General features: G+C 42.0%; 1 protein-coding gene across 4 annotated transcripts in view; it reads left to right on the top strand.

Moving 5' to 3' along the window:
* Positions 1–8,974: 8,974 nt before the first annotated feature.
* bckdk (branched chain ketoacid dehydrogenase kinase) overlaps positions 8,975–12,325 on the top strand; it is a 50,221-nt gene continuing 46,870 nt past the window's right edge. For all 4 annotated transcript variants that reach the window (XM_052035751.1, XM_052035752.1, XM_052035753.1 and 1 more), the window contains exon 1: positions 8,975–9,492. In XM_052035751.1, the coding sequence (XP_051891711.1) occupies positions 9,229–9,492 (264 nt within the window). In that variant the 5' untranslated portion in view covers positions 8,975–9,228. The remainder of the gene's footprint in view (positions 9,493–12,325) is intronic.

Raw genomic sequence — 12,325 nt, forward strand, 5'->3', positions numbered from 1 at the left:
TATGGTGTTTCTTATGTTTGTCTATTTTTACTTTTATTTCTATGGGTCACCTATATGATAGAAACAGTTAATGCAAACCAGCCTCCCCCTTCATTGACTTTACACTTCTTGCGGCCTTGGCGAAAGCAGCCATCAAAATCAAGGACCTGTGGAACCTCAGTCATTCCCTCTTTTCCCCCCACCTTCCAGTGGGCAGAAGATACAAAAGCTTGAAAAATGTACCACTGGGCTCAAGGACAGCTTCTATCCTGCTGCTACAAGACTCTTGAATGGACCTCTTATACGATAAAGATGATCTCTTGATTTCTCACTCTACTTTCTTGTGGCCCTTGCACCTTATTTGTCTATCTGCACTGTGCTTTCTCTGTAACATTAACACTATATTCTGCATTTTGTTTTATTTTCCTTTTGCACTACCTCTATGTACTTATGTGTGGAATGATGTGTCTGGATGGCATGCAAACAAAAGCTTTTCAATGTGACATGTGACCATAATAAACCAATTACCAATTGGCTGTCAAACCACAATTAAGTGGTACCAGTACCGAGGCTTCACTGGCTTTGCTCAGATCTATTTTGAAATAAATCCAGATTTACAGTTTTCATTGCTTCATCTGGCCACAACCACTGAATTCTGAGAAATTATTTTCATTAACCCAATAAGTAAATTTGAGCCAAAAACAAAACTACACATAGAAATTCAGAAAATTTGGCTGATGACACATCTTCCTTTCCACTAATTCTGCAATCTCTTCCCCACCCACCCCCCATGGGGAAAAATGGTATACCATAGATCAACAGATGAGATCTTATTGGTTGAATTGAGAAATGAAAAAGGGCCAATCACAGAGAGTGTTATAGAACCACAAAAGTCCAAGGGAAATGGAAGAACAAGTATAGGCAGATACAAAATTAAGTCAGCATTGATTGTGGATTTTAACTACCCCAGCATTAACTGGTACAGTAGCAGAGTAAAAGAAAAAGAAAGTTTAGAATCATGAAATTCATTCAAGGGCCATTTTAAATCAGGCCCACCAAGAAGAGTGTGCTGAACTGGAAAGGGTGACAGTGGGAGAGCATTTGGGAGGGAGTGATGATAATTCAGTGAGATTGATCGTAGTAATGGGAAATGACAAAGACAGATAAGGAGTAAAAGTTATAAATTGGGGTAAAGCCAGATTTACAGGCTGAGGTGTAATTTATCAAATGTAGATTGGAAATGGCTATTTGGAAGTGAGTTGGGACTGGAGGATGAGGCATTTGAGGATGTGTCGTGGGAGGTGGGGTAGTGTTCCTAGAATACAGGCCATACCACAATTTTCCGTCACAAAGTTTCATTGTGCGTGCGTCAAGAAACAAGTCGAAAAAAATGTGTTGAATTTTTTTCCCCCACATACATTCCGTGAGAATTAATTTTATTCCGTATCTTAAATTTTTGGGTAGTCTTGTGAATTCTGTAAGGGTAAGTTTCTCTAGCCAAAATGGCCGTAACACCGGTTGTTGTATTGAGAATGAAGAATGGGAGGTATTGCAAATAATAAACAAGAGAGAAACAGGACATGGTAAGGAGTCTAACATTTTCAAATTACCAGCCCCTAATAAAGTGTATTCAAAACTCTTAAAAGAAGTAAGAGAGAAAGTGGTAAAGGCTCTGACTATCATTTTCCAGTCCTCCGTTGTTACAGGCATAATGCCAGATGACTGGAAAATGCAAGGTGGTTCCATTGCTTTTAAAAAAGGAGAGAGCAAGTGAGTACTTACCAGTCATCCTACTTGTGGTGAACAATTATTGGAAAAAATATCTGAGAGACAGCATAAATCTGCGTGGTGGGAATTTTTTGAGGTATCTAGAAAGGTCCTCAATTAAAATTCCATGTGGCAGATTGATCAAGAAAGCCCATGGGATGCTAGGGATGTGGTGTTGGATTAAAAATTGTTTTAGTTAGGGCAAAAAAAGAGTAATAACAGGAGTTTTAGTTACTGGACTTCTGCAGGCTGCAATACCAAGTTTCTAATTTTTCATGTAGACTTGAATGTAGAGGCCATGATTAAGTTTGCTGATGATGCCTAAACTGGCAGTGGGGTCCAGTGCGAGGAAGCAAGTTCCAAACTACAAATAGATGTTAATGGACTGCAAATGAGGGCATGTAGGTAGGAAATGGGATTCACTCTGGAGAAGCACTCGCACATCTTTAGGATATGGGAGCAAACTGGAGCACCCAGAGGAAACATGGTCACAGGGAGGACCTGCAAATTGTGCACAGATTGCACTGGAGGTCAGGGTTGACCCAGGTTGCTGGAGCTATGAGCCAGCAGCTTCATGAGCAGTGCCATTGTGCTGCTCTTGGGAAAGGCAGAGTAAGGGAATACATTAATAAATACAGGCTGTCCCTGGGTTACGAACACCCCACTTATGGGCACACTTGTGTGCAAATGAGCTCCCACAATATTATTCAATTCAAAAATTTGACACATGTACAAATGGCAGAGCCAGTTTCCTCTCTCCACTTTTAGTAATTGTTCTTTCTTATCAGTCTTGTGTGCTCTTCACAATACTGTGGAGTGATTTTTGTGTATTTTCCAACTTACAGATAAAATCAACAATGGTGTCTGTAAAAATGGAATCTGTTCATTACCTGGGGACAGCCTGTAATAGGACATTAAAAAGGATAGAGTGCACATCCACAGATCACAGAAGATAGCAAGTCTGTGGATAACATTTTTAGGAAAGCTTACAGAATATTTGCCTTCAGCCAGGGAATGGAACACAAGGGCAGGGACGTCACGCAGAACTGCAATCTGTTAGGCCACAGCCTGAGTACTCTGCATTTCTGGTCACTACGTGATAGGAAGAATAATAGCACGAGAGAGAATGCAGTAGGCTGCAGAATTAGGAGGAGATACTGACTAGGCTGGTGTTCTTTGGAACGAAGGAGAATGAAGACAGATTTAATAGACTTGTACAAAATTATGAGAAGCCTCAGCAAGATGAATGGTAAGGACTTACTTCCCTTGCCAGAGAGGTCAATAAATCAAGAGCCAGAGATTTGATGTTAACAGGTAGAAGAGTTGGAGGGAAGCTGAAGGGGAAAGGATTTCAGTGGTTCTCCATGTTGGGCAGCACTTGGAATAGGCACTGCAGTAGCAATAGCACATAATGTACTCTGGATGTGGGACTTCAATGTCCATCATCAAGAATGACTTGGTAGCGTCACATGAGAGCAGGCCAAGTCTTGAAGGACATGACCATGTTTTTCCTATTCAGAGAGTAGAATAGTGGATTGCAGTGAAAGACATGGTTTGATCTTCCTCTACTCACGTAGTATACATGAGTTGAGATCTATGGGTGCTTGTCATAGCATCCCAATAAAGTTTGTTTCTGACAATGGGCCTCAGTTTCATAAAACTCTGTTCATAATGCAATGGTATTGATTGTACTCTTGTTCCTTCATATCTGGTTTCAAATGCTGCCCCAGTAAGGTCAGCTGATATAGTCAAGGAAGCTCTCAAGAATCAGGTGTTACGGGGATAGCCATAACTTTGTCACTATGTTGCAGATACTACAGAACAACATTAGATACAGACAAGGCCATGGACCCAGACAACATCCCAATAGTAGTACTCAACATAAACTCTAGAATTAGTTGTGCCTCTAGCTGAGCTGTTCCAGCACAGTTACAATACTGGCATTGACCTGATCACGTGGAAAACTGTTCAAGGATAACCTGTTCAGAAAAAGCAGGACAAATCCAATCTTGATAACTACCATTCAGTTGGTCTACTCTCAACCATCAGCATTGTGATGGAAGGTGTCTTCTGCAGTGCTATCAAGCCACGCTTACCAATAACCTGCTTACCAATGCCCGGTTTTGGTTTTGCAAAAGCACTCATCTCCAGACCTCATCACAGTCTTGGTCCAAAATGGACCAGAACTGAATTCCAGAGATGAATAGAAAGTGACTGCCCTTGACATCGCGGCAGTGCTTGATGGAGTGTTGCATCAAAGAGCCCTGATAAAACTGAAGATTGGGGACCAAGATTGGAATCGTACCTCACACAAAGGAAACTGGTTGTGGTTGTTGGAGGCCCATCATCCCAGCCTTAGGACATCACTGCAGGAGTTCCTCAGGCCAGTGCTCCATGTCCAAACATCTTTAGCTGCTTCATCAATGACCTTCCTTCCATCATAAGGTTAGAAGTGGGGGATGTTCGCTAATGATTGCATAATGGTCAATTCTATTCACAACTTCACATAAAGCTATGCAGTCCACACTTGCGTGCAGCCAGACCCAAACAACATTCAGGCGTGGACTAATAAATGGCAAGTAACATTTGTACCACAATAACCATTTCCAACAAGATTCTAGCCACCTACCCTCAAATTTCAAGGGTAATAACACCGCCCAAGTCTTGTACTTCCCTGGGAGTCACCCTCACCAAAACCTCAGTTCAACTACCCACATAATAACACCGCTAAAAAAAGCAGTCAGAGACTGAGTACCCTACTGCAAGCTATTTCTTGATTCACCAAAGCCTTTTCACCACCTACAAGACACAAGTTAAGACCGTGGATGAGCACAGCTCCACCAATTCTCGGGAAGCTTGACACTATCCAAGACAAAGAAGCTTACTTGATTGGTATTCCCTCCAACCGACACATCCACCGCCACTGCACAGCAGCTGCAATGCATATCATCTATAAATGCACGACAGGTGCTTGTTTAGACTAAACCAACAACTCCTTCCTAACCCACAATCTCTGCCAACAAGGATGGGGGCAGCAGATATATGGGAAGAGCAACACCTGCAGGCTACACATATCTCTGCACCTTCATCATCACTGGGTCTAAATCCCGGAATTCCCTTCCCACTGTGGAAGTACCTCCGCCTGAAGAATGCAGTGGTTCAAGAAGGCAGCTCACCACCACCATCTTAAGAGCAATTAGGGATGGGCAATAATTGCTGACCCCCCCAAAAAAATTTTTAAAACTACCACAGGCTTTGCATGTGTAGAATTCTGAAATGAAGTGAAAACTGAGCACACAGCTGAAGCCTTGTTCAACCAAATTTGGCTTCCAGAGCTGAATGGAAGCAGCTGAGTCAAAAAAAAGTAGCTGTGACTGTTACTGCAAGGAATGTCACATCAAGTAAAACTTGTGTTTATAGCCTCCCAAGCAAGTTGAGCTCACACGCTGGAGGTGTAGACAATCAAAAGGTATTTAACTTAAATTGATGACAAACCCCATGGTGTTCGTGAAGATGAAATTATTTCTGCTAAAGGTGAACCAGGTCTGGATGCTGAGTAACTCCATTGGCAAAGTTACATCTGAGTTGGATCCTGTGCAGACTTCAGGAAGTACTAAATCCCTGCAAAGTTCACAAAGAAACAGAACCCTTTATGGTTTCAAACAATTTGATTCCATTTATAGTTGTTGTTCACAAAGTGTTTATATCTCACTTACTTGAAAAGAGGGGAAGCAGAGCATAAAGTATCCTTAAGCAGGGAACATGCTGTTCTCTGTAACCATTTTTTGACTATTGGACAGGAGAGTCACGTGGTACGCCTGCTTTGCAACAATATAATATGGTCACCGTCTAGAACCATTTTCAAATGACCCACTTTAACTAAATGGTTCACCCACGCAATCGAATAACAAGTTCTCCGTCTGTAGACCAGCATTTATTTAAAGGATCAGAGAATAGAGACTATATTTAACATCTTGCGACCCGAGGGTTAAAGCCCCCACTTTGAAAACCAATGGTACAGAACGTTTAGTCTGCACCAACAACTTAGAGATGCAATATCTGAATAATTTTGTGGGTGATATCTTGTAAATAAGTCTGTGCCTCTGGATTTATATCTATCTATGCCATATCTCAAGAAGAGATTACAATCAGAAGTTTGTATCATAATGTTTGAGTCACATCCAAGTTACAAGAAGTCATTTGGCTGTCTGCATGTAATATGATACCCTGTTTGGGCAAAGAATTATAATCCATTTGTTGGCCAATGGGTATTTTTGGTTAACTGTTGACTATTTTGCAGTCTCTTTCACAATGTTTAAAGTTATAAGAACAGAATAACATACTGAGAAACGGGTGAAGGTTCACATTCCTTTTCCTCTTCACAGGCGTTAATGTTTGCAGTGAAACCTTTATGCAGAATTTTTCCCCCACAGATGCTGACTGACTTGCTCTGAATTTGCTGTGATTTAATTTTGTTTTCAAATTTCCTGAATTTGCTGTTCATTTTGCCCACTTGGATTAGTAAAGTCACCATGTTTACAATGGACTTTGCAATGCTGGCACCTTAATCTCATTTTGCATGTCAAGGAAGAGGAGGATACACCAGGTGTACCTTGAGGTGTTACAACCATGACCATTTTCAAGAGACGAGACAAGTCTAAATGTGGTAACTATAGAAGGTCTCCCTGCTATCTGCCATGGAGAAAGTGGCCGAGAGTCCTCTTCAACCACACCCACCCAGTGGCTGAAGAGCTGCCTCCCATCCATTTAGAGGCATATTGAGCATGACATTCACCACACGACAACTCCAAGAAGATGGCAGAGGGCAGCACCAGCTGGCGTTCTTTGACGTCAGTAAACCTTAGTGCCTCCTGGATCATGGAGTCAGTGGAGCCCCCTTTCTCATTTTCGGCTGCCCACCATCTTACATATGCTCCATAACATCCTGCAGGTCATGATACTGCTGACCAGGTCTATAGCAGGACCAATCTCAGAGAAGACCAGTGTCAAACCAGGCTGTGTTACTACCCTGACATTTTTATCAATTTTTCTTGCCTCAGTGTTGCACTTCAACTTCTGGAGCTAATCTTCAGAACTATATAGCGACTTCACTCCAAATCCAAGGTCACCCAGACCTCACTACCCAGCTGCAGTATGCAGCCGATGTGTCCGTTTACACCCACAATATCATCAGCTTGTTCACCAAAGCATACGAGAGGTCCTCTATTAACCTGCCCCTGCCGCACCACAAAGTCCTCCGACAATATAGGTTAGTGACAAGACCCTGCAAAAGCTGGACCACTTAGTCATTGAGCCATAGAGCTAAACAGCACAGAAACAGGCCCTTCAGCCCATCTTGTCCACACCAACCAAGTGGTCTAACTGAATTAGTCCCATTTGGCTCATATCCCTTTAAACCTTTCCTATCCATGTCCAAATGCCTTTTGAATTTCATAATTGTACCCACCTTTACCACTACCTCCGGCAGCTCATTCCATATACCCACCACGCTCTGTGTGAACAAGTTGCCCCCCAGGTCCCTTTTAAGTATTTCCCCTCTCACCTTAAACCTATGCTCTCTCCTAGATTCCCCTACCCTGGGGAAAAGACTTTGGCTGTTCTCCTTATCTATCCTCCTCATGATTTTATAAACCTCTGTAAGGTCACCCCTCAGTCTCCTATGCTCCAGGGAAAAAAGTCCCAGCCTATCCAGTTTCTCCTTATAACCCAAGCCCTCCAATCCTGGTAACATCCTCATTAATCTTTTTTGCAGTTTAATGAATTCTTTCCCATCACAGGCTGACCTGAACTGCACAATATCCCAAATGTAGCCTGACCCATGTCTTGTACAGTTGTAATGTGGCATTCCAGTTCCTGTACTCACATCTTAGGAGCCAGCTCTTGGAAAAGTCAGACATCGATGAATCGGGAACTTTTCTCAGCCATTGGTTGAGTGAAGAAAAGGGAAACTGAAGATCAGGACATTAGACCTGGGACAAAACTCATAGTCTACCAGGTAGCAATGGTCTCTGCACCTCTTTGTGTATATGAGGCCTGGACTATCTACCAGGTGCTGGGAAGATACTCCCGAGGCTGCCTCCATGAAGTTCTCCAAATTCACTGAAAGGATAAGCGAACCAACATCAATGTCTTCTCCCAGGCCAACATCCCCAGCAATGAGGCCCCAGTTGGTTACATCGGGAGGCCATGTTGTTCACATGACCACTACCAAGACTTCTGGAAACAGACACTCAACTCTGAGGTTTTTTTATAGGAAGAGATTACCAGGCAGATAGAGGAAAAGATTCAAGGATATTCTCAAAGTTTCCTTGAGGATTTGTAGTATCTCCACTGACACCTGGGACTTCCTGGTCCATGACTGCTCAAAGTGAGAAGGAGCATTTGGGATGATGTTGAGGCCACAGATTGGGAGCACACAGAACTCCCTACCTACACCACCAGCCACCTCCTGTACCAACACTAAGAGAGGCTGTGGTTCCCACAATGACCTCATCAGTCACCTTTGGACCCACAAAACTGTAGTGAAGTAAAGTCATCCTTAATCCTAAGGGACAGTTGAAGACGAAAAAGAGAAAGCACTTCAACCCTAAGTTTGCCAAAGCAGTATCATTGGATGATTTAAAATACCCAATTAATGTGAGTTTTTTTTTGGGGGGGGGGGGGATCGCTACTTTAAATCAATACTGTTGGTTAAATGCAGAATTGCATGGTTCATTTTATTGTTATGTTTGAAGTTTAAATTTTAAAATATCAATGCTTTGGTTAAATACAGAATATAAATATATAGTTGGTTAAATGCAGAATTGCATAATTCATTTTATTTTTATGACTAAAGTTTAAATTTATACCAATAATAATGCAGTGATGTCATGATATTTGCCTCTGTTTACACACCTGGTACAAGATTAGGTCAGTGAAGCGGTCGACAATGCTGTATTCATTGACAGCGTTTGTTAAATCAGGAAAAAGGTGGCGTTACTTTTATTTGAAAAAGTGCAAAAAAAAATCAACTGGTTAAAAAAACGAATCGATGTTTTAATGTTGTCTTGGAAATTTAATCTCAGTGAAACACAAAATTGATTTATCGTGACGTCTGTAGTATCCAACGGCTGTGGGAAAGATCCTTTCAAACGATTGGTGCCGAGGTTATTAATAATTAAATGGGAGGCTGGAGCCGACCAATGAATAAGACTGGGTAGTTGTTTGTCCTTGAAGACGACAGCAGAAATGTGTTTGTTGCATGACGGAATCGTGAAGGCAGTTAGTTTAAGTGGTGCCTTGATCTCAGTTGCGAGATGGATATGGATCTCCAGGGCTGTTGTGCTGCACGCAGTAGGAAATATTGTCTGGAAAGCAAAATTCATGGACTAAAATCATAGGAAGGGGGATAGGCGAAGTTGGAAGGGTGAAATTGACAAAAAAAAGTCTGTGCACGGCCAGTGGGCTTAAAACAAGGTGGAAATGATGGCCAACGTGTGGAGAGGTCGAGCCGTTGTCTTTGTGCTGCATGCCAGTGGTGGAGGATCCGGACTGTATCCGCTCACTGTGTATCCATTCCCCGGCCCTCCACTTCTCCGCTTCGCTACAACACCAGCGAGTGCTGCCGGCGTGAAGAGGTGGCGATCCACCTCCTCCATGACCGGCTACTCCGAGCTAACCAGGGAAAGATCTAAAACTGTCACCTCCTTCTACAATCAATCTGCGATAGATGCAGCAGCTGAAAAGGTCAAGATAATACATCTTTTGTCTTCCCCAACGGGGGGGGGGGGGGGATTTTCGAACTAATTACTAAATTAACCTCCCATAATTTCAAACCTTCTGGTTCGTAATTTAAAAACCCCATTGTTTAAACTCGAATAGGGGTTCAATTAGGTGAACATCGTAAAATTAGCTTTTTTTTAATGTAAACTAGACCTTGTGTTTTGAGGTTCTGCTCTGTGTTGCAGCAGAGAGTTCTAAATCGGTGTATGGACTCGGTTGTTGTGACAGTTCCCTCCCCCCGACCTGTTTTCTATATTCAGGCTTTGTTTGTTCTTTAACGCTTTTCTTTCAATTGCTGCTGTTGAGAAGCGAGAAACTAACTAAGCGGTCTGCTCTAATAAAGAGGTGTTTTTAAGTTGTTCTAATTGGTTGAAATATCTGGTGGCAAAGTCTTCCGGAGAGTTGTTTACTTCAATGTTCACCCATATGATCGCTGTTCGGTCTTGTACAGTACACGTTGAATCTGACTGAGGGAAAATTTCCTCCTCGTTGTGCAGATTTAAAAAGAAACCCCATTCAGATCTGGGAGGTGGTGGGTCACTGGTGTATTGCTACCTTCCTAACATATCTTCTCTCCCTTTTTGGTGTTTGCTCTGTACACTAGTCACTGTCTGTATTAGGCACAAGCAGTATTGGTTATCCAGGGTGCCTTCCAGCTTCTCTCCAGAACTGAACATAACGTTTTAGCTCTGGAAAAGAAGTTAATTGGCTTCACCAACTTAAGTCTGGTTTTACAAGAATTTTAGAACCACAGGATTCAATACTTTAAATTCTGATTTGTTTTGATTTTTTTTAAACAAGACTTAAGTTTTCAGTACAGAGTTTCACTTCTCTCAGTATGTTTGTAATTGAAAAGCAATAAAAAACACTGGTTTTGAAAATCTGATGTAACAGTGCTGGAAATACTCAGTGGGTCAGGTAGTGTCTGTGGAGAGAAAATTGTTAACATTTTGGGTCAATGATCTTTTGTCAAAACTGTTGTAATGAAGGGTCATTGACCCAAAAATTTAATGGTTTTTCTCTCTGCAGTTGATATCTGACCTGTTTCTGACACTTTTATTGATACCCTTTTTGTGTGCTATTCAGTAAGAAGGATTCTATTTTAGCCATATGTACTAAATTTTGTAGAAAGTGTAAGTTTACTGGACCCCCATCCACCACCTTGAATATACTCTTCTCCCCCCCCCCCCAAAAAAAAATTGGTATAAAATATACTGCAGTTACACATTGGTTACTATAACAGCACCTCCTGAGCTTTCAACCTCTGTCACCAGCGAGGACTTGAGACATGTGGGAATGCCACAACCTGCAGGTTTCCCCTCCCAAGGCACACGCCATCCAGACTTACTGTTCCTCCCATGGTGCTAGGTCCAAATCTTGGAACTTGTTTTAAAAACAATGGAACTACTTTTACAGGAAGGCTTAAGTGATTTGAGAAGGTGGTTCACCACCGTCTTCTCAAATACTGTTGAGGATGGACAATGCATGCGTGTCATTGGTCATTAATAAAACTTGGAACAAATTAAGAGACAAATGAGGGGGGAGGGGGAGAAATCGTACATTCCAGCCACTCGCCTTCTCTTAGCACATTGCAATGTAATCTTGGGGAATACAACACCCGTCCTTTACCATTTTCTCACAATCCGGGGATCCAAACAGGTGATGCAGCCACTTGTACTTCTTCCAAGTTAGTGTAATGCATTTGCTGTTCACAATGTGGCCTACTGTGCTGGAGAAACTGATCCCTGGCTGGTTTGCAGGGGTAACCCTGAGCTTTCAGTCACTTGCCAGTTTACTCTTCTGACCCAGATCCATGCTGATCTCTGAACCTCTCATTCTTCCAGTGATCTGCAGCTTAATCTCAAGGAACAGCACTTCATCTTCCAACTGGCACAGTACCATCCTTAGGACTTAATATGGAGTTTAATAATTTCAGATAAACTATATTTTTCCACAGATGTCGGCTGTTTCTCTTGGCACATTTGTCTCTTTTCTAGTTCTGATGAAAAGCCCTGACCCAAAAATAATGACTTTCTCTTCCCACTGAAGCTGCTGAATGCTTTCAGCATTTTGTTTGTGACTCTGATTTTGAGCACCTTCTGGTTTTGGCTCCAATTATTATCTCATTTTGGAGTCTTTGGCACAAGGTATTTAGGAACAGTGGGGAAGTGAAGAAAGAGCCAACAATTTTGTAGATGTTACGGTGATAGAAAGAACACGAATCGGGAGAGCAGGTTCAGGGCAGTCAAAGGCAGAATGTAGAGGGGGCCCCCTAGGTTATGAATGACCTGACATAAAATTCTAACTTTGTGCAAATTCTCCTATACATTTTTTTTAAAACCTTTTTCAAGCTAGTAATAATGAAATGTTTCATGGTATTCATTAATGACTGGATGCGTGTGTGTGTGTATATATAAATTCATGGATAGTGTTAGGGTGATTATTCAATGAAATGAGAGAGTTGGGTGTATGCAGAGTGATGTGGGTTACTATAGAAAACAGACATTTCTGACTTATGGAGAAATTGGATTACTGATGGTTTTCAGGAACAGAACTCTTGTATAACCTGGCTCTGCCTGTATTTGATTGGAATTGAGGAACAAGGCAGTGTTTTGCTACAGTGGGCTGTCAAAAAAAAAAGACAAAGGTAGAAGGGCAGATGTGCCAGGAAATTGCTGAGGGGTGCACAAGCTATAGTGTGGTGATAATGGGATAGTTTATAACCAATCATAATAGTGATTGTGGTGAGAGCAGAGGGGGCCATGATGAGGAATTTTTCTTTTTGTAAGAATGTGTT

Source organism: Pristis pectinata, chromosome 21, assembly GCF_009764475.1.
Source record: "Pristis pectinata isolate sPriPec2 chromosome 21, sPriPec2.1.pri, whole genome shotgun sequence".
Taxonomy (NCBI): domain Eukaryota; kingdom Metazoa; phylum Chordata; class Chondrichthyes; order Rhinopristiformes; family Pristidae; genus Pristis; species Pristis pectinata.